The 19,832-nt window shown below is 48.7% G+C and overlaps 2 protein-coding genes across 3 annotated transcripts in view; both read right to left on the bottom strand.

Moving 5' to 3' along the window:
* The window catches only part of Glb1 (galactosidase beta 1), a 93,199-nt gene that overhangs the window by 53,647 nt on the left and 19,720 nt on the right, over positions 1 to 19,832 (bottom strand). For both annotated transcript variants that reach the window (XM_057767022.1, XM_057767021.1), the window contains exons 2-3: positions 5,164 to 5,333; positions 1,171 to 1,321 (exon numbers count right to left, since the gene is read on the bottom strand). In XM_057767022.1, the coding sequence (XP_057623005.1) occupies positions 1,171 to 1,321; positions 5,164 to 5,333 (321 nt within the window). The remainder of the gene's footprint in view (positions 1 to 1,170; positions 1,322 to 5,163; positions 5,334 to 19,832) is intronic.
* Positions 17,885 to 19,228, bottom strand: Tmppe (transmembrane protein with metallophosphoesterase domain). The gene has a single exon (XM_057767024.1). The coding sequence runs from the start codon at positions 19,226 to 19,228 to the stop codon at positions 17,885 to 17,887; it is 1,344 nt and encodes a 447-aa protein (XP_057623007.1).

Here is a 19,832-nt window from a genome sequence, read left to right as displayed (position 1 = left end):
GTTTTGAGACAGTCTCACTATGTAGTTAAGCCTAAAGCTGGAACCCCTATATAGCACAGGCTGGTCTTAGAGTTTTGATTTGCCTGGGTTACAGGCATGATCACCACACCCATACAAATTCCCCCTTCTCTTCCTCTTTCAAAACTTATTTATGTGGATGTTTTGTCTGCATGCATGTCTGTGCACCGTGTACATGCAGTGCCCTCAGAGGCCAGAAGAGGGTGTTGGAGCCCCTGGAATTGGAATCACAGAGGGTTGAGCCACCATGTAGGTGCTGGGAATTGAACCCAGGTCCTCTGGAAGAGCAGCCAGTTCTCTTAATGGCTGAGCCAACTAACTCTCCAGCCTCTTTTTCTTTTTTTTTTTCTCCTTCTCTTTCTTCCTACTTTAGTTTTCTTGCTGTTATCTGGTTTTGCAGCACTGGGGACTGACTGTGTGGCTTTGTACATGGTAGGCAAGTGCCCAACCACTGGACTACAAAACTCTTTCTATGATGTGGGAGGGTCATCTGTCTATGTGTTACTTTCATTGGTTAATAAAGAAACTGCCTTGGCTTTTTGATAGGACAGCGGCTTAGATAGGCGGAGTAGACAGAACAGGATGCTGGGAGGAAGAAGGCAGTGAGGCAGATGACATGGATTCTTCGACCTGAGATGGATGTAGGCTAGAATCTTTCCCGGTAAGCCACCACCTCGTGGTGCTACACACATTATTAGAAATGGGTTAATGAAGATGTGAGAATTAGCCAATTAAGAGGAGAGAACTAATGGGCCAGGCAGTGTTTAAATGAATACAGTTTCTGTGTTGTTGTGATTTCGGGGCATAAGCTAGCCAGGCAGCCGGGAGCTGGGTGACAGGAACGCAGCCCACTGTTTCTTCTACATTTCTATGCACACGGCGTCTCTTAGCTAGTTTCTTAACTAGTCCACAAGGCAGACAAAGAGGATCCACTCCATGCCTCTGATAGGAAACCAGCTTATGTGACTAAGAGGAAGCCCTGATGCCCTGGCTCAAGCCTGCTCTTTTCTGTCTGGCACCTCTTTAAAGGAACAGACACCTGAGGAGGCCCCGCACCACAGGCTCCTGTCTTTGAGCCGCGGATTGCTTTAATCTGCTTTGCCCAGACCCCCCCGCCCCCAGGCAGGCAGAGCCCCACGTTAACACACTCACCATGTCCCACTCTGCACAGATGTAGGGCCCGGGCCTCAGGATCACCAGGAGCCCCAGTTCGTGAGCCAGATAAATGAAATACTCCACATCGTGGTCCCCAGAAAACTCATATTGTCCTGGCCGGGGTTCATGAAAATTCCAGGGCACATACCTATGAAGATACACACAGCCAAAATCCTCACAGGTGGCAGCTGAGCGGGAAGAAGGCGAGGGGAGCCTAGGTGGTAGGACAATTTGACAACACAGGCGCAAGGTGGATCGCTGGCCCCTGCAAAGGCTCATGGGTAAAGGTATTGCTGCCAACCTGACCCTGTGGGTGCCAATCCTGGAACCCACATGATGGAAGGAGAGTGTTAGCTTCAACACTTTGTCCTCTACCCTCAAACACATGCTGCAGTACACACTTACACATATGTGCACACACGCACGCACACACACACACAAAAAAATGAGTGGGAGCATTACTGAAAACCATTAGCCAGTTTATGGCAATAACACACTGGAGTGTCAGATTGCCTCTGATCTCGGAAGCTAAACAGAGCCGGGCCCGGTTAGTACCTGTGTGGGAGACAGAACTTGACCTAAAGCAAGAGGCATGGTGTCGTCTTTGCTTACTTACTGACTGGTGATGGGGGAAGATCGTGAAAATGAGATGAACTTGCAGATTTTGTTTGTTTGTGGTCTGACAGGGCTACTACACATGCTGAACTTTGTTCAGAGACAACCACTCCCATTCAGGGACATGAATGGGATTCACCAGCTTCATCCGCCCAGATGGATTTTTTTCAGGTGGCTATCTTGGCCAGCTCTGTATACCTCATCCAATTCTCCTTTGGTTTCACTTTGTATCTGTCTAGTTTGTCACTCTGAGGATCGAGCACAGTCTTTGAGCTTGCCAGGGACATGCTCTAACATGGAGAGCCAACATAGCCCTTTATGAGAACAATCTATATAGAAACTGACAGGGGCTGGAGAGATGGCTCAGTGGTTAAGAGCATTGCCTGCTCTTCCAAAGGTCCTGAGTTCAATTCCCGGCAACCACATGGTGGCTCACAACCATCTGTAATGAGGTCTAGTGCCCTCTTCTGGTCTGCAGACATACACACAGACAGAATATTGTATACATAATAAATAAATAAATAAATAAATAAATAAATAAATAAATAAATAAATAAGAAACTGACAGAAAAGAAAAAGTACCTTCCAGCACACTGAAAACTTTGCCGAGAAAGACAAAATATATGTATTGCGAATTCTAATTGGTCTTAATAAAAACCCAGAGTCAGATATCAGGGCGTGAAAGTCGAAAGATCAGAGAAACAGAGCAGTCAGCCACTAGTTCTCATCTCTACGAAATCCTCAGACTGAGTTGGGTATCCTGTCTCCAGGAATCCTCAGACTCAATGCCATCTCTGTGAAACCTCACACTGAATCCTGAGCTCCTGTCTCCTCCTGCCTTATATTATTCCTCTCTCCGCTCAGCCATAGCACTTCCCGTCTCCACCTCCCTAGTGCTGGGATTAAGGGTGTGAGCCGCTACTGCTTGGCTCTGTTTCTCTTTTAGACGGTTCAGCGTTGTGTAGCCCAGGGTGGACTTGAACTCACAGAGATTGCCTACCTCTGTCTCCCCGATTGCTTTAATTAAAGATCTGTGCCACCACTGCCTGGCCTCTATGGCTACCTAGTAACTAGCTCTGCACTCTGATCTTCAGGCAAGTTTTATTTGTTAAAGCAAAAACAAAATATCACCACAAACACACGAGCCCTAATTATCATGCAAAAGTAATATGAGAAATATCTATAAATAAACAAAGAAATGGTTGGCATAATGGCATTGACCTTTAATCCTGGGAGCCAGGAGTCACAGGCAGGTGGATCTCTATGAGTTCAAGGCCAGCCTGGTCAACATAGAGAGTTCCAGGACAGCAGGAGTGGTGTGGAACAATGTCTATATTCTGTCAATTATGTTTTAAATAAACACTAGTAGCCAGGCAGGAAGTACAGGCAGGGCAATCAGACAGGAAGTAGAGGTGGGTCAATGAGAACAGGAGAATTCTGGGAAGAGGGAAGTTCTCTCCACAGTCCTGTCCAGACACAGAAGAAGCAAGATGTGACCACGCCGCTGAAAAAGGTACTGAGCCATGTGGCCAATACAGATAAGAATAATGGGCTAATGTAAGTTATAAGAGCTAATATGAAGCCTGAGCTAAGGGGCCAATCAATTTATAACTGGTTGTGTGATTTTCTTTGGGACCTAATGACTGTGGGAACTGGGCAGGACAGAAACCCCAACAAACTGGCCCTTCATAGTATAGAATGGCGCCAACGTGTGGACAACTGCACCCACATAAAGCCCATTGTTCTTATCTCTAAAAGTGTGTATGGGGGCGGAGGGTTGTTGGTCAATGGCTCAGTGGTTAAGAGTACTTGCTCTTTCAGAGAATCCAGGCTTGGTTCCCACCCACACGGCCTCCCACAACCATCTGTAATTACAGTTTCAGGGGATCCGGCTCCCTCTTCTGGTCTCTCTGGGCACTGCATGCATATGCTACATAGACATACATGCATACAAAACATCCATACCAAGGAAACAAAACAAAAACCCCTACCCAGTCTAGAGACCTAGTAGTCTAGTGGCAATGTGCCCACCATGTGTGAAGCCTAAATTTGACTCTCAGCACTGAAACCAAACCACAGAAAAATCTCCAACCACTACAAGAAGAAAAAAGATTTGTGTCAGGAATACTGGGGCCAGGAAATAAAAGGACCCAAACTCAACTGGCTCCACCAAATCCGGTAGAGATACACACTTGCACGTGAACCATTCATTCTCAGCACACAACCCCTGTTGGTGAGCTCCATGCGCATCCTGTAGCCCCAGAACAATCAGCCACAGCCCATTAGAACTCAGCGTGTCAACCTCTGTCAGTGAACTTGGATTCATTCTGCCAGTGGCTGCAGAAGCAGGAAAGTGGGACTCCCCCTGGGTATCTATCTACTAAACCAGCTAAGGTTTTCTCTCTCTATCTTTAAAGATGGTATCAGTAATCCACATCAGCTTATAAAAACCAGAGTGGTCAGCTGCCTCGGCTTCCCTCCCAGTTAGTCATTTCATAGCACCAGAGGGGACGGGGACAGTCCCCACAGCCCAGACTCAAAAGGTTAACCCAGTAAGGCAAGCTGGGTTCCAATAACCCAAGCACAAGGCTTACTCCCCTACACCCAAAGCAGCTATGGCTGCCTCCAAACTCCCTCATGTTTGGCTCCTTGATGGGCCTCTGACCAATGACCTTGGCAGAAATTTAAGTTTTATGAGCTATAAACAGGAATACGATGTCTATCTCAGACAAAGAGAACCACTCTTTCAGAAGTACCCTGCGCTTTCCAAGAGTTCATCTTATCACACCTTCAAAGTCTCTATTATTGGAGTGTGTGTGTGTGTGTTGTGTGTGTGTACACATGCAGATCAGGCAACACCCTGCACGAGTCTGTTCTTCTCTTCCACCATGTAGGTCCCCAGGATGAAACTCAGCCTGTCAAATTGGGCAGTAGGCAGCTGTACCTTTTGAGCCATTCTCCGGGCCCCCACCTTTGCCTTTTCAAGTTGACTTCTACTTTATGATTTCTTTTTTTTTTTTTTTTTTTTTTTTTTTGGTTTTTCGAGACAGGGTTTCTCTGTGGCTTTGGAGCCTATCCTGGAACTAGCTTTGTAGACCAGGCTGGTCTCGAACTCACAGAGATCCACCTACCTCTGCCTCCCGAGTGCTGGGATTAAAGGCGTGCGCCACCATCGCCCGGCTACTTTATGATTTCTGATGACAAAGTTTAAGTGAGAAATGGTTCGTTATCTGAAAAAAGGCCAGTTGAGCTTGTGACAAGTCCCTCAGAAATCCACACAGGGCTCCCTCCTACTTCTGAGCAATGGAATAGCTGATAAGGGAGAAATAAAGCGAGGTGTGAGCATTAGCGTCTTAGCCGAACGTCCTTCCTTACATTTGGATGGCATTCAGCCCAGCCATCTTCATCTTCAGCAGCCGGTCCTCCCAGTAGAAGCGGGGTATCCGGAAGTAGTGGATGCTCCCTGAGATGTAGCGGAATGGCAGTCCATCCTTGAGGAAGCGGTCCTGGCTGTAGTCGAGCTCAAACGTCCTCCGGGAGACATTCTGCAGAAGAAGAAAGGGACCCCATGAAAATGAGGACCTTTACTTCAGAAGCGGAGCTGTGGGTGGGGGCAGATGGCTTTCTGTCTGTTTCAGTGACATAATGTCTCAGTACGCCCTGCCAGTCTCTGGGGTAGTAAGCAAGCCACTGCTCAGCCAAGCACACGGGGTGACGTGGTTAAGAGTCACTGAGGAGGCCATCTCCCTCTTTGGCTCTACTCTTAAAATCTGGAGCCCATAGATGTTCTAGAGCTGAGACTATATCCACTGTGCTGTTTGTGAGCACGGAGACAGAAGCTAACAGCCATGCCGCTGGGATCACCAAGATCCATTCAGAAAAGCCTAAGAATAAAACGCAGGGCAGAAACCAATGGATCAGGTGGTGGGGTGCAGTGACGGAGAAGCGGAGGCAAGAGGATCAGGAATTTAGTGACCCTTGGCTATATACAGAATTTGAGGTCAGCCTGGGCTACATGAGACCCTGTCTCAAACAAACAAAGCAACAGATCCATGAAGCCCCCTCCTAGCTGCCGTTCTGAGTCCCAGAGTGACCCGAGCAACTGTCCTCTCCAGGTCGCAACTGTCCTCTCCAGGTCTACATCTCAGCCATAAGTACCAGGTATCAGAGGACAGGAACTTTAAAGCAAGATGTTTAAAGCTGTAGGTGAGTTGATCTGAATTGGGGGGAGGAGTCGGAGTCAGTCAGCGCCTTTTCACAAGAACAGAAAACAGTGCGCTGCACACAGCACAGCATTAATCCCAAAATGCTTGTTACACCGTGAGGCATTACACACACACATGCCTCCACTGGCTGAAATGTCAAATAAGGAGTCGACAGTTCAAGGAACCCAGTTTGGGGTTCCCTTCAGGAGCTGTCAGGCAAAGTGGAACACTGCACCCTGGTGGACAAAGACAGGTAGCAATGGGCAACAGGAACTCCTGCAGCCAGGGTTACCAGGAGTCATCAGCCTACTGTCCCCCTCCCCGCCCAGTGCTGACAAGCTGCCACATGCACCTTTAAGCTAGCATCATAGCCTATGGTAGCTTTGGAAGCTATCTGGAAACATCTGGAAGCAACCGTGAGGGCACCGAGTCCTAGATCAGCGCTCCATTGATTTGTCAGCTGGATGGCTGGACTTGAAGAACGTCTCTCCCTCAGGTCTAGCTCTCTGCTAGACTCACTAAGGTCAAATCAATGATGACTTAGGAGCACTGTCTAGGCAGGGCTGTGCGCTTCACATGGAATTATGACGTGTGATGTAGGCAGACACGACCATGACCACTTTACTGCTACTGAAGCTGAAACTGAGCTGGAAAAGCTCATCCCTGGTATACAGGACCCAGTCACAAGCACCAGGAGGCTGAAGAAAAAGGCACACAGACTGGCTGACCTCCGCAATCTGGGCTAGAAAATGAGGTGTCTTCTCACGGCCTTTCCCTTCTTCCCCTGCCCCTCGTTCCTGTGCTCCTGTTTAGATTCTCAAGCTACCTGCCCCAAACCTTTGTTTCAGGTTCTGTTTTCAGGGGATTAGGACAGGTGGTACCAGGAATGGCCTCATGTGAAGGGTTGGTTACCTTGACTGTCAGCTTAGTGGAATTTAGAATCACCAAGGAGAGACCTCTGCGGTAAATGTGGTGGTTGGATGAGAATGGTCCCCAGAGTTGTTTAGAAAAGATGATAAGGTGTGGCCTTGCTGGAAGAGGTGTGCCACTAGGGAAACGTGGCCTTGTTGGAGGCTGTCTGGCCTCTCTGGGAGAGGCGTGGCCTTAATGGAGGAGGTGTGCCACTAGGAGTGGCCACTAGGTTTCTAAGGCCCAAGCCCTCACAGCAGCTCTCTCTGGGGACCAGATGTAAGCTCTCCGCTACCGTTCCAGCACCATGTCTGCCTGCCTGCTGCCATTCTCCCTGCCATCATCGTGAACTCTGACCCTCTCAAACGCTAAACAGCCCCCAATTAAAAATTTTTATAAATTGACTCGGTCACAGTGTCTTTTTACAGCATGTCTGTAAGGGTGTTTCCAGTAAATTTTAAGTAGGTATGGGAGACCCGCTCTGTGGGTGGCACTATGCCATGGGCTGGGGTCCCTGGCTGAAGAAAAAGGAGCAACTGAGCTGAGCACCGGCATTCATTTCTTGCTTTCCACTGTGGACACAATGTGACTGGCGCTCCACACTCCTGCCATCTTGCCTGCCCAACACATGGACTGCACCCTCACACTGTGAGCCAAAAATAACCCCTTAAGTTTCCTCTGTCTGAGCAAAGAAAACTGTGACAAATACACCTAGACATGGGTTGTGGGTCAGCATTTGGAGCTTTTACAGGTATCAACTAGCAACCAGACCTTACAGCTAGTGTTTAGTGGGCGAGCAAAAGGAGACCCCCAAAGGCATGCCTTGCTCCTCACTTATGCTGGACAGAGAAGCCCAGGTTAAGGGGGGCAGGATTTGGCATGTTTATTTTTAAATCTGTGTGTGTGTGTGTAGCACGCATGGTGTTGTGTATGTACCACAGCACTCACAAGGAGATCAGAGGACAACTGTGGAGTGAGTTCTCTCCCTCATCCTCTCTGTGGGTTGTGGGATTGAACTCAGGTCATCAGGCTTGCACAGCCAGCGCTCTGCCTGTGGAAGAATCTCCTCATGCAGGAGCTGGTACGAGACTTAGCTCTTCTGGCTTACCAGGAACTGGAGAGACTGCAAGGCTGGCTGGCTTGGTTAGCAGGTTTGGAAACTCTGAAGAAAGGGACGGATGGGTTCAGGGCAGTCTATGAGTGATACACACTTCTGTGATGGGTGTCTACAGAAACCCTCACCTCCAACCAGAAAAGCAAGGTGGAGGGTTTAACCATGGTGGGACACTGGGAATGAATCTGGAGGGGCAAAGGACATAGTGCCCTGATAGAGGATACTGGGAAGGAGTATCTGCCCTGAGCCATAGCTATCACCTTGGCTCTGATCCCTAAGCAGGAATGGCTCTTAGACACAGTTCACCATGGACCATGTGGACCATTGGTCCATGACAGCAGCCTGCAGGAAGGGAGGGGAGATGCCAGGAGATCCTATGACCCTTAGGAAGTGATGGTTCGGGGAGGAAGCAATGTAAAGATGGACACGAGAGAATCCACTGTGTGACTATATAAACCACACGCCTCAGAGATGTGCCGCCAGTGAGGACATCAGTGAGGAGGGCTTTGGTAACCTTAGAGTCCCCATGGCGGTGCCTTCAAAAGATGAATGATGACAGATGAATGGCTGTGACACTGGGCTCCCTGCACTCTGTAAAGATTTGTCACTCATACTGGTTTAATAAAATGCTGATTGGCCAGAAGTCAAGCAGGAAGTATAGGTGGGTGACCAAACTAGGGGAATTCTAGGAAAAAGAAAGGCTAAGACACAATCCTAAGTCAGACACAGAGGAAGCAAGATGAGAATGTCTTACTGAGAAAAGTTACCAAGTCATGTGGCTAAACATAGATAAGAATTATGGGTTCAGGGGCTGGAGAGATGGCTCAGTGGTTAAGAGCACTGACTGCTCTTCCAGAGGTCCTGAGTTCAATTCCCAGCAACCACATGGTGGCTCACAACCACCTCTTCTGGCCTATGGGCAGTATACTGTAAAAATAAATAAATAAATCTTAAAAAAAAAGAATTATGAGTTCATTTAAGTTGTAAGAGCTAGTTAATAATAAGCCTGAGCAATAGGTCCAACATTTTATAATTAATAAGCCTCTGTGTGTTTATTCGGGACTGAACAGCTCCAGGACCAGGAGGGACAGAAACTCCGTCAACAGCCCTCTCTACTACTGGGGATGCCAAGATGGCAGCATTATCAAGGGGGACCATCGTAAACATCAAAAGCTGAGGGACACAATTTCCAATAGTGATCCTAGGCAATGGCTTGGAAGTCACAGCATCCCATGCAGTGAGATAGGTAAAGGCTGATGTCCTTCTCTAGAAAACTGAAATGCCTTTTCCAGTTCTCAGCTTTGACTCAGTTTCCTAACACAGTGGCTAAAGGGCTATGTGTGACTGGATCATCTGAAGGAAGGACCCTACAGTGTGACTACCAGCACAAGCCCTAAACAATGAGACTTAGGGTACCTATCTGTGTCCTCAGGAAAGAGTGCACCCAGGCCTCAGGAATACTGTCTGCACAGTTTAGGCCAACACTTACACTAGGAAATGTGACACACCATCAATCCCCCTTGTCACTCCCAAAAGGCCCAGGTCCTTCACACAGTGGCTTCCAGAAGTAGAGAGTGCATCCTACCGTTATTTCCCTTGTCTGAATGCAAACTGGGACCATACTGGAATGATTTTCCCTATCAACAGCTACTAGAATCCTCACCACGTACAGGGGCTTTTATGGATCCAGGGAGAGTCCCAGAACTTACTCTTCCTTAAGATAAACCTGGAGGAGACGACACTCCTGGAAGAGCTACCAGGTTCTCCTCCACCGAGGGTTAAAGGTCATCTCCATCGAATCCCATCTGACCCACCTGTAGGGCCGCGCCAATAACATGAGCATCACGGTGGACAACAGTGGGCTATTCATAACAAAGCACGGCTCCGAGAACCACAGGGTTATCATAAGAGCAGAGACCATGGCCTCCAGCACTTGGTTGGATGACATGGGAATCTTTTTGTCCCTCAAGAGGCACAAAAGCAGTCTGTGTGACTCACCTTCTCCTGCCACAGGGCCACAGTCACCGCCCAGCTCTGTGTCACATGAGGCTATGATTGTTAGGGCATTTGTTATGGTTTGAATGTGAAACCCATAGGCACAGAGTCCAAACATCTGGTCTCCAGACAATGGCACTGTTTTAGAACGTTGGGGAACATTTTGAAAGTCAGCCCTTGTTGGAGAAGCCTGTCACTGCGGGCAGGCCTTAAGGTATAGTAGGGCCAATTCTACCTTCTGACTGCTCACACAGTGTGACCACCATACCTCAGCATGCCTCCCCCCAGGATGGACTGCGGCTCCTTCAACTGTGACTCACATGGTGGGAAAAACTGACTCCCGAAAGGTGTCCTGTGATCTCCACACGTGTGTAGCATGTGCACATGGATATACGTGCATACATATACAAATAGATGTGATAATTTTTAATAAGTGAGCCCCAGCAAAACCTTTGCTCCATAAATTGCCTTTGCCAAGTCTTTTGTCACAGCAATAAGAAAAGTAACTTAAGCCTTGTGTGGCGGTGCACACCTTTAGCCCCAGCATTCCAGAGACAGAGGCAGGCACGGCTCTGAGAGCTCAAGGCCAGCCTGGTCTATAGAGCCAGTTCCAGGACAGGATAGCCAGGGCTACATAGAGAAACCCTGCCCCAAAAAAACAAAAAAAGAAAAAAAAAGAAAGAAAAGGAAAAAATAACTCATATAAAGACTGTCCTGCTCATCCATACATGAACGACATCATGTTATTTGGACCCAGAGAAGGGGGTAATTTTCAAAGGAGCAGTAAGGCCAACAGCAGAGGTGGGGATCTAAACAACAGTCATTTCTTTTTGTCTTTTTGTTTGGGGGGGGGTTGTTTTTTGAGACAAGGTTTCTTTGTATAGTCCTGGCTGTCCTGGAATACACTCTATAGACCAGGTTGGCCTCAAACTCAAAAGATCTGCCTGCCTCTGCCTCCCCAGTGCGGGGATTGAAGGTGTGCGCCACCGCTGCCCAGCCTCCGGTCATTTATAACCTTCATTGCCAAGGAAAATGCACTTTGTGGTTCAACAGCAATCAGTCCCTCTCAACACTGAAGGACCCCATGAAGGTCCAACCTCAACAACCAGCTTCCTCTGGACTTACTGAGCCAGGCACCATCGACACATGGAAGGGTAACAGAAAACGGGAGGACGGCTGGGGAGGTGGTTCTGGGGTAAAGAGAACATTCACCGCTCACCCAGAGGCCCTGGTTCAGCTCCCGGCATCCACATCACACAGCCCACTGCCTGTAATTCCAGCTCTAGAGGATCCTACGCCTTCCTCTGGCCTCCTGCACATAGGGTGCATATAAACTCACATAGGCACATGTAAGACTTTAAGACAATTCTGAAGCCATTTTGACAATTCTGAATCCTCTCAGCCTCCGCGCCATAGTGCTTCCCCTCCTCCCCTGGGAACCAAGGACCTAACAGCTACACTCGCACGTACTCAGTTCCTGAACAATTACCCATATACGTATGTTTTGGTTCAGTCCCCTGGGAAACGGGGTCAAAATGACCTCTTACCTCACCTGATCTGGCAACAGCTCTCCAGTCAATTATTGGTAATAGCCCTTTGGAATAAGCCAATCAAAATAGTCAAAGAACAACCCCCCTTGCTTCTGTGGCCCCTTTAAAAGTAGACTATACCAGCTATTTGGGGTCCCTCGGCTTCCCGAATGCTGGGGGACCCTGTCATGACAGAATTAATAAAATCCTCATGCTTTTGCATCGGCTGTGGTGTGTGAGGTGGTCTCTGGGGGCGACTCCTCCTCGGTGTTTGGATGCTAGAGTCCAACACACACACATGTAAATAAATAATAAAATCTTTTCAAAACGAGGAGGCAGAAGGGAAGAGGGGAGAAGGAAGAAGAAAGCAAAGGAGGAAAAGGGAAGACAGGAGCTAGCTTCTAGTAGTCAGAAAACCCCTCCAATTTGCCCGGAGTACAATTCAACTCCTTCTGCATGAACGGAGACTGAAATGGCATCAGGAGAGACACATCTTTATTTCACACCTGCAGGGTGCAGTGGCATCAGTGTTTACAAAGATTACAACCACAGGAATATGACACAAAACGTAATTCCAAGCAACCATACTGGATGTTCAGGCTCCCTCAAGTCCCCGCCCCTACCATACACATAATGCACAAACATTGGAGGATTTTTTTAAAAAGGCAGTATGCACAAAACACCCTTAGGCCAGTCCTCAAGAGTCCAATAGTGACCAGTGTGGGTTTCTTATTTCAGTTATCAGCCTCTTTAAAAAACAAAACAAAATGTTAACAGTAACAGTACAGGCATCGATGGGTAACTTGAACATCTCCTCCAAGAGTTCTAGTCCTCGGGCTAAAAATGAATAGATATCTGCATCCCTTGTGCACGTTCCTGGACTTGAACAAAGAGTAAAAGCAGCTTGGTGACATCACAGGTGAAGGGTCACAACTCGGCCTCCAGGTCTTTTGGGAGAAAGCTGGGAAATTCCTATCTCCACAAGCCCTGTCAACTCACCCTAGGGGCCTGTGGAGCTCTGGGCAGGGACACCTCAGCTCCAGGTTGGAAAGACCCAGCAATCCGCTAGCAACCCAGGACTGTGGAAAGGGAGGGGAGGTGGCTGGGAGGGCTTTGCATACCTAAGGCCTCTATAGTCCCTTAAGGTCACAAATCAAAGAGAAAGTCAACAGCGATTCCAGATGACCAGACGCTCAGAGGCTGCTGGGGTCCATACATCACTTCCCATGGATTGGGGAAGAGCAGCAATTGAGGTCCATGGTGACAATACCCCAAGGGACAGATTTACAGATACCTGCTCTACCCCACATCTCTATTTATTAATTTTGTTTATTCATATACATCTTGTGTTAAACTTTTTTTTTTTTTCACATTTCAAAGGTCTGGCTAAAAAGAGGGCAGTGCTGTGGGAGAGGCAGAGGACAGCAAGAGGGAGGACACAGAGAGCAATGAGCACCTTGGGTCTGGATCCTGACCTTCCTGCACTCCTGACCAGTGATCAGCTTAAGCTCAGCGGGGAAATGAAGAGACAAATGTATAGTTAAAAAAAAAAAAACTAGGAAGCTGGAGAAAGGGCTCAGTGAGGACCCGAGTCGGGCAACACAAAACCATTTTTAATTCCAGCTCCAGGCCTTTGGCTTCCTCAGGCACCAGCAATCATGTGCACACGCCCACGTGTAAGACACGAAGACCTACACATGATTAGAAATAAAAACAAATCTTTAAAAAAAATGGTTGAAGCTCGGCAGTGGTGGCACACACCTTTAATCCCAGCACTTGGGAGGCAGAGGCAGGCGGATCTCTGTGAGTTCGAGGTCAGCCTGGTCTACAAGAGCTAGTTCCAAGACAGGCTCCAAAGCTACAGAGAAACCTTGTCTCGAAAAACAACAACAACCAAAAAAAAAAAAAAAAAGAAAAGAAAAGAAAAGAAAAGAAAAGAAAAAAAGGTTAAGTAAGGGCGCGTGGCATCAAGCTGAACAATTCCAGAGACCCACATGGTAGGAGAGAACTACCTTCTGCAAGCTGTCCTCTGACTTCCATATCAGCACTGTACACACACACACACACAAACACATACTTGTATACACACACACAAATTAATTTTAAAATATATATTACATAGTTGGGTGGTGATGGCACATGTCTTTAATCCCAGCACTTGGGAGGCAGAGGCAGGCGGATCTCTGTGAGTTCGAGGCCAGCCTGGTCTACAGAGTGAGTTCCAGGACAGCCAGGGCTACACAGAGAAACCCTGTCTCGAAAAACCAAACCAAACCAAACAAAATAAAATACACAAAAAAAAACCAAAAAAATACATTAAATAAAAATGCCCTCAATTATTTTCATCTACTTCTTTGCATACATGTGTAAGAGGAATGTTTCATACTTAAAGCGACATAGCACGCAAAACATACATAGCACACACAACATATGGAACTTATTCAGACTTTGTTTCAAACAAAAAAAATTGTATAAATAAATAAGTAAAAAAAAAAAATTGTAAAGGGACAGTTCCTTGAGAAATTAGAGAAAGAACTGGGCATGGTGGTGCATGCCTTTCATTCCGGCCCTCAGGAGGTAGAGGCAGGAGGATCTTCTAGAGTTTTAGGCCAGCCAGGGATACCTATTGAGACCCTGTCTCCAAAACAAACAAACAACGAAACCAAAACAAACACGAGAACGGAGATCAATGAAATAATAACCAGGAAAAAAAAAAACCAGCACAAAAGGAAAAGCAAAATAGATATTTGGCAACAACACAATCAACAAACCCTTAGCTCCACTCCAACAACTGAATTTGGAAAGGAAGAGGGAACACTGCAACTGGTACCCCAGAAATAAAGATGACGGTCGGTAAGACATGGTGACACACGTCTGTAATCCCGAGAGTCAGGGGGCTGAGGCGGGAAGAGTGTGAAGTTCAGGGCAGCCGGCTCCTTAGTGAGACCAGTCAGGGAGGGAAGAAGGGAGTTCCACAAACACCTGTGACCCAGGCATGCTGCAGAACCCGGAGGCATGAAGGAAGTGAAGGAGGAAATAATCTTTTATGACCAGAGCAGGAGGAGAGAGAGGATCTGAGGAGAACAGAGTAGCTGTTTCCCTTCTATAAGGAAACATCATCTCTTTAGAGAATTATTCTATTCATATTACTGTGTGTGTGCCATGTAATCTTTGTGTTAAGTGTGGGCACACACCTGGCACGACACACGTGGGGTTGTCAGAGGACAGCTCTGTGGAGTCAGGTCTCTCTTTCCACCACGGGGTTCCAGGGTTGAACTGAAGTCAGGTTTTGTGGGGCTGTCACCGCTGAGCCAACTTTTCCTTTCTCTGATGATCCTGAGACTGAGCCCAGGGCCTCACACTCGCAAGGCAAGTTCTCTACCATTGAGTTGTAATCCCACCCCCTCTGTTAACAGGAAAGTTTGGTGAGACAGAGAGTTAAGAGAGGATGAAGGAGCCAGGGGTGGTGACACAGGCCTGGCATCCAGCTCTTGGGAGGCAGAGGCAGGAGGATAGCTGTAAGTTGAAGACCATCTGGCATACATGACAAGACCCTGCGCATCAAAGAAAGAAACAAACAACAGAATGGATGACATGCACACGGCCCACAAGGCGACAGTATCAACTAAGAGACCCAGGGTGGCCAAAGATAACTTCATCAAGCCTAGTATAGGGCCCTGAAGAGAAAGACCCAGAGATCACGGAACCAGTAAAAATAACAAGAATGGTGAGAGTCGAAGAGTTCCCTATGGCACAAGATGTCAAAATCACTCTGGAGGAAAGCAGAACAGAGAGGCCGGTCATGATCCCAAAAGGGATCGAGTCGCCAGACAGAAATGGAGAACAAAGCGACTTTCGTGAGGCTGGAGGGTGGAGGGGTGGTGCCCACAGGTCTGGAAGAGCTGGGGCTGAGTGGTGGCCTCTCCTAGGATCCCATCAATAATAAATCGTGGTTTTTACAAAGTCTCTCCCAGGGCACTGAAATCCTGTGAGAGGTGGGAGGGCGACGAGACTGTCACAGTTTCATGACAAAGCTATTTCTCTCTTTTTTCTTCAAGACAGGGTCTCATGTAGCCCAGATGGCCTCATGCTCACTAGTAGCTTTGAACCTTCTAATTGTCCCGTCTCCACCCACTGAGTATGGGGCTACAGGTGTATAATGTTTTTAAAAACTGATGGTCCACTGTCAATCTTATCTGCTGGGAGACAAGGATGCTTGAGTAGCCTCCTGCACCCCCGAGACCCTGTCACACCAGAAGGACAAGAAGATGAAGGGGATGGACAAAGCAGAGTGTGCACAGGACACTCGGCACATGACAGGAAGGAGCTCTCAGTAGGTACCACACGGACATCTGGACTCGGTTGGTGGGCAGTGTGCCACCCACTGACAGGCCCCAGGCCTGGCTGCTCCAGAGACTCTCCAGGCCCACTCCTCAGCAGGCCTCTGACGAGCACTAAGTGCTCACTGTGGGCACATACAGTTCCCACACTCTCCCAGCAAAGCAGCCTTGAGGTAGATACAAGAATTACACCCATTTCGGGGCTGAAGAAAGCCAAGAATCTAGGAGGAACGGTCACTCACTGTCATTCATCAACTCTCCCTCATAAGCAGCAGGAAGCTTCTCTCCAGGCAGAGGGCATCTGTCTGCATCTCCTTCCAGAGGCTTCTCGGCCCTGAGTCTAAGCTACCCAGATGGTCCTGAGCACATCTCAATGGCTTTCCGCTATAAAAAGAACAAAGTCTCTCTTTCGCCACTGGCAAAGGCTAGACCAAGAAATCTACGCAGTGCACAAATAGCTCCTTTTGTCTCTTTTCTTTCTTTTCTTTTCTTTTTTTTTTAAAGATTTATTTATTATGTATACAGTGTTCTTCCCAGAGGAGGACACCAGATCTTATTATAAATGGTTGTGAACCACCACGTGGTTGCTGGTAATTGAACTCAGGACCTCTGGAAGAACAGCCAGTGCTCTTAACCCCTAAGCCATCTCTCCAGCCCCACTTTGTTTTTCTTGTGGGTCTAGAAATCTTAGAGATGACCCTGTGCTTCTGTGGCCAAAGGCCAGGGTAGATGGATTTGAATTCCCCCCTCAGGTAAGACCTGTCATTTCATAGCCAGGACCTGAAGGAACCTGCAGGGGCAGAGCTGGACCTCAACCATATTGGCTTCAGTTTTCCTATGGGTGGTCAAGAAACCTCAGCTTCTCACAAAAAAAAAACCTAGTCCCAAACCTGAAGTAATGGGTAGTGGGGCTGGGGGTGGTTCCAAGTTCCTGACTCATTCAACAGACAGCCTCCCCCCATCTAGCCATGAATGAACTGAAGCCGCCTCAAACACGCAAACTACTGAGGGGAACGTGGGGCTCTAGGGCCTTGTTTAATGTTTATCTGTGCTTAGAATCCTGCATTCACCATGACCAATAAAGCTACTTAACCATCAGGCCATAAAATGAACTTTCAGAAGGACTTAGCTTCCCCTTCGTATGTATGTGTGTATGCGCGCACACACGCACACTCCACACACACACTCACTCTCTCTACCATATATATATACAGTTGTTTTGTAACTCAAAGTCGGGCACATTTGAGTTCCAACTAGACAAGCGCTCTGGTACCGTGCCACACTTCCAGCCTTCAAACACACCCCATCACATCCCGTGTCCCTTCCTCACCCTGAACACAGAAGCAGCCTGTCCTTATTATCCTTGGTTTCTGTATCCAAGAGGACACAGAAGCAGGGTTCAGAGCCGCAGAGATCTCAAGAGACCGCGAAGCCATCACCCACCACGACTCCCAAGATTGCTTCTCCAGCCACCAAGCCAAGCAATCAGAACCCCTCAAGGTCCAGACAGGAAGGGCCCTGTGCTCTGGTGGTTCTGCTGATGTCAACAAAGGTGAACTTGATGCACAGATGAGGGAAGGTCGCCTGACCTCAACCTGGTCCCTGCCCAAACCAACTGCCCGCAGACCGAGAAACTTCAAGAATCCACCCAAGTCCTAACCAGGGTTAAACCCACAGGAGACAAGGGTTCTTGTTCCTCCCTGAATCTGAGCAAGAGGTGTCCTTTCCCACCACCCCACCCTCTGTACAAGGGCCCTTCTCTACCACAGCTGGAAAACAAACGTGTGTTCGCATTTACGTGGCCGAGTGGACTCACAGGTAAACTACCAAAAAGCAATGGATTTTCTGAAGAGTTTAACCACCCTGAACTTGCCAGGCAGCCCCACTGCAAATCACTGATCCCACCAGGCTAGGGCCAAAGGGTGGTGGCAGGGCTGGGCGGGAGCAGGAGATAGACAAAGGTGCTGAGCAAGGACAAGGCAGGGCAGGGCCGCTGGGGCAGGCTTAGGGAGCTCGCCACAGGATGAGTTCTGTGATTTCTGCCCTGCTCCCCAACCTCATGGGTATCCCATAGTAGGCTGTGCCCGGACTGACGTACACAAATGTAGCCTGGCCCACTTGGTAGAGACCAGCAAAGAAAGGGTTCAGGAGATAGGCTGCAACATTCCAGGGGAAGATCTGCCCGGCGTGAGTGTGTCCGGAAAGGATCAAGTTTATATCTGGCCGCACCTGGAGGGCCCTCTTGGCAGCCAGAGGCTGGTGAGCCAGCAAGATGGTGGCATCATCCGGGCCGCAGCCCTCCAGAGCCTTGTCAAGGTCCATGCCATGGCCTGAGTAGTGAAGGATGTCTGCTTCTATGTCATCCACGCCCGCCAAGCAGATCCACTCCGCGTCGGCCCCACGGCCGCCCTGGTCCCTGGGGGCAGAAATCTTCACGTTCTCATTATGCAGGGGCTGAACACGCAAGGATTCCAGCAGGGTGAACCAGTTGCTAACATCTGACGTGTAGTACTCGTGGTTACCCGTGACGAAGTAGGTGCCAAGACGGGAACGGAGCTGGCCCAAAGGAGCAACTGCCGTCTGCAGGATGGAGGCTTCCGAATCGGAGAGGTCCCCCACGATCACTGTGATGTCCGGCTCTAGCGTGTTCACCATCCTCACAAACATCTCCATCTTGGTCCTGCCCACCGTGGGCCCCAAGTGAATGTCCGAAAGGAGCACTATCTTGAGGTTATTCAAAGAGGGGGGTAGCTGATGGATGGGCACCTCCACGGTTTTCACCACTGGGGGCTGGGCAGCGTTCAGAAGGCCAATGGTACTGAGCACAGCTGTCACTACCACGGCCAGGGCAGGCCTGAGCACCAGGTGCCTTGTCTTGTCAAGGCTGCCCACCACCCTACCGCTGCGCCAGGCTAAGAACTGGTAGGCCTGCTCCATGGCGTTCAAGATACAAAGGAAGAAAACCATGATGATGTAAGCACCCAGGCAGGAGTAGGCTGCTAAGGAAAACACGTAAGGTTCCTCGGCCACCAAGAAGAGCATGGTGAAGAAACTGGAATGTGCCAGGGCCAGGAATGCCATGACAACCAGCTTCCAAACCTGGAAACAGGTCGATTCCATGGCAGGGGAATGGCTGAGGTTGCTTACGGTGCTCCGCCAGATGTACAAGGAACCAATGAGCATGAGCGAGTTGACAAACAGGGCCAGCTGCAGGCGGAACAGCCAGCGCCAGGCCTGGAGCTCAAGGGTCTCAGCCAGAAAGGAGCGGGAGAGGATCATGGACACGAAGACAGTGGCTGCCGCCAGGGCAGCCTTGGAACCCAGGGACAGCTGCCTGAAGAGGGCCATTCTCTCAGCTCACGAAGAGTCCCCAGCAGCTCAGGCAGGTGGACTCTGGAAGGCAAGTGACTTCTTTAGAAAGGACAGTGGCCAATGAGAGACTTCCAGATCAGCTCCGCCTGCAACCAGGAACTGGCATCAGCTTTATGGGATAGGTCATTAAAACATTCTCGTCCCCATTCAATAAAGGACCAGAGACCACTCACACAGCTCCTGCATGCCTCGGATCCAAGCCACTCAAATACCAGTTGCTTGCTATGCTTCCTTATTAAAATACACCACAAGCCGGGCGGTGGTGGCGCATGCCTTTAATCCCAGCACTTGGGAGGCGGAGGCAGGCGGATCTCTGTGAGTTCGAGACCAACCTGGTCTACAAGAGCTAGTTCCAGGACAGGCTCCAAAACCACAGAGAAACCCTCTCTCGAAAAACCAAAAAAAAAAAAAAAAAAAAAAAAAAAAAAAAAACCACGCCACAGTCATCACAGGACGCGCGATGGACAGTTTTAGTTTGCTCTTTCCTTCTTTCTGTTCTTTCATGACAGGTCTCGTGTAGGCCAAGCTGGCCTAGAAGCCATAAAGTAGCCAAGTACACTTGAACTTCTGATCCTCCTCC

This window comes from Chionomys nivalis, chromosome 4 (assembly GCF_950005125.1).
Source record: "Chionomys nivalis chromosome 4, mChiNiv1.1, whole genome shotgun sequence".
In the NCBI taxonomy this organism is placed as follows: domain Eukaryota; kingdom Metazoa; phylum Chordata; class Mammalia; order Rodentia; family Cricetidae; genus Chionomys; species Chionomys nivalis.
This window is presented reverse-complemented; position numbering and strand designations above follow the sequence as displayed.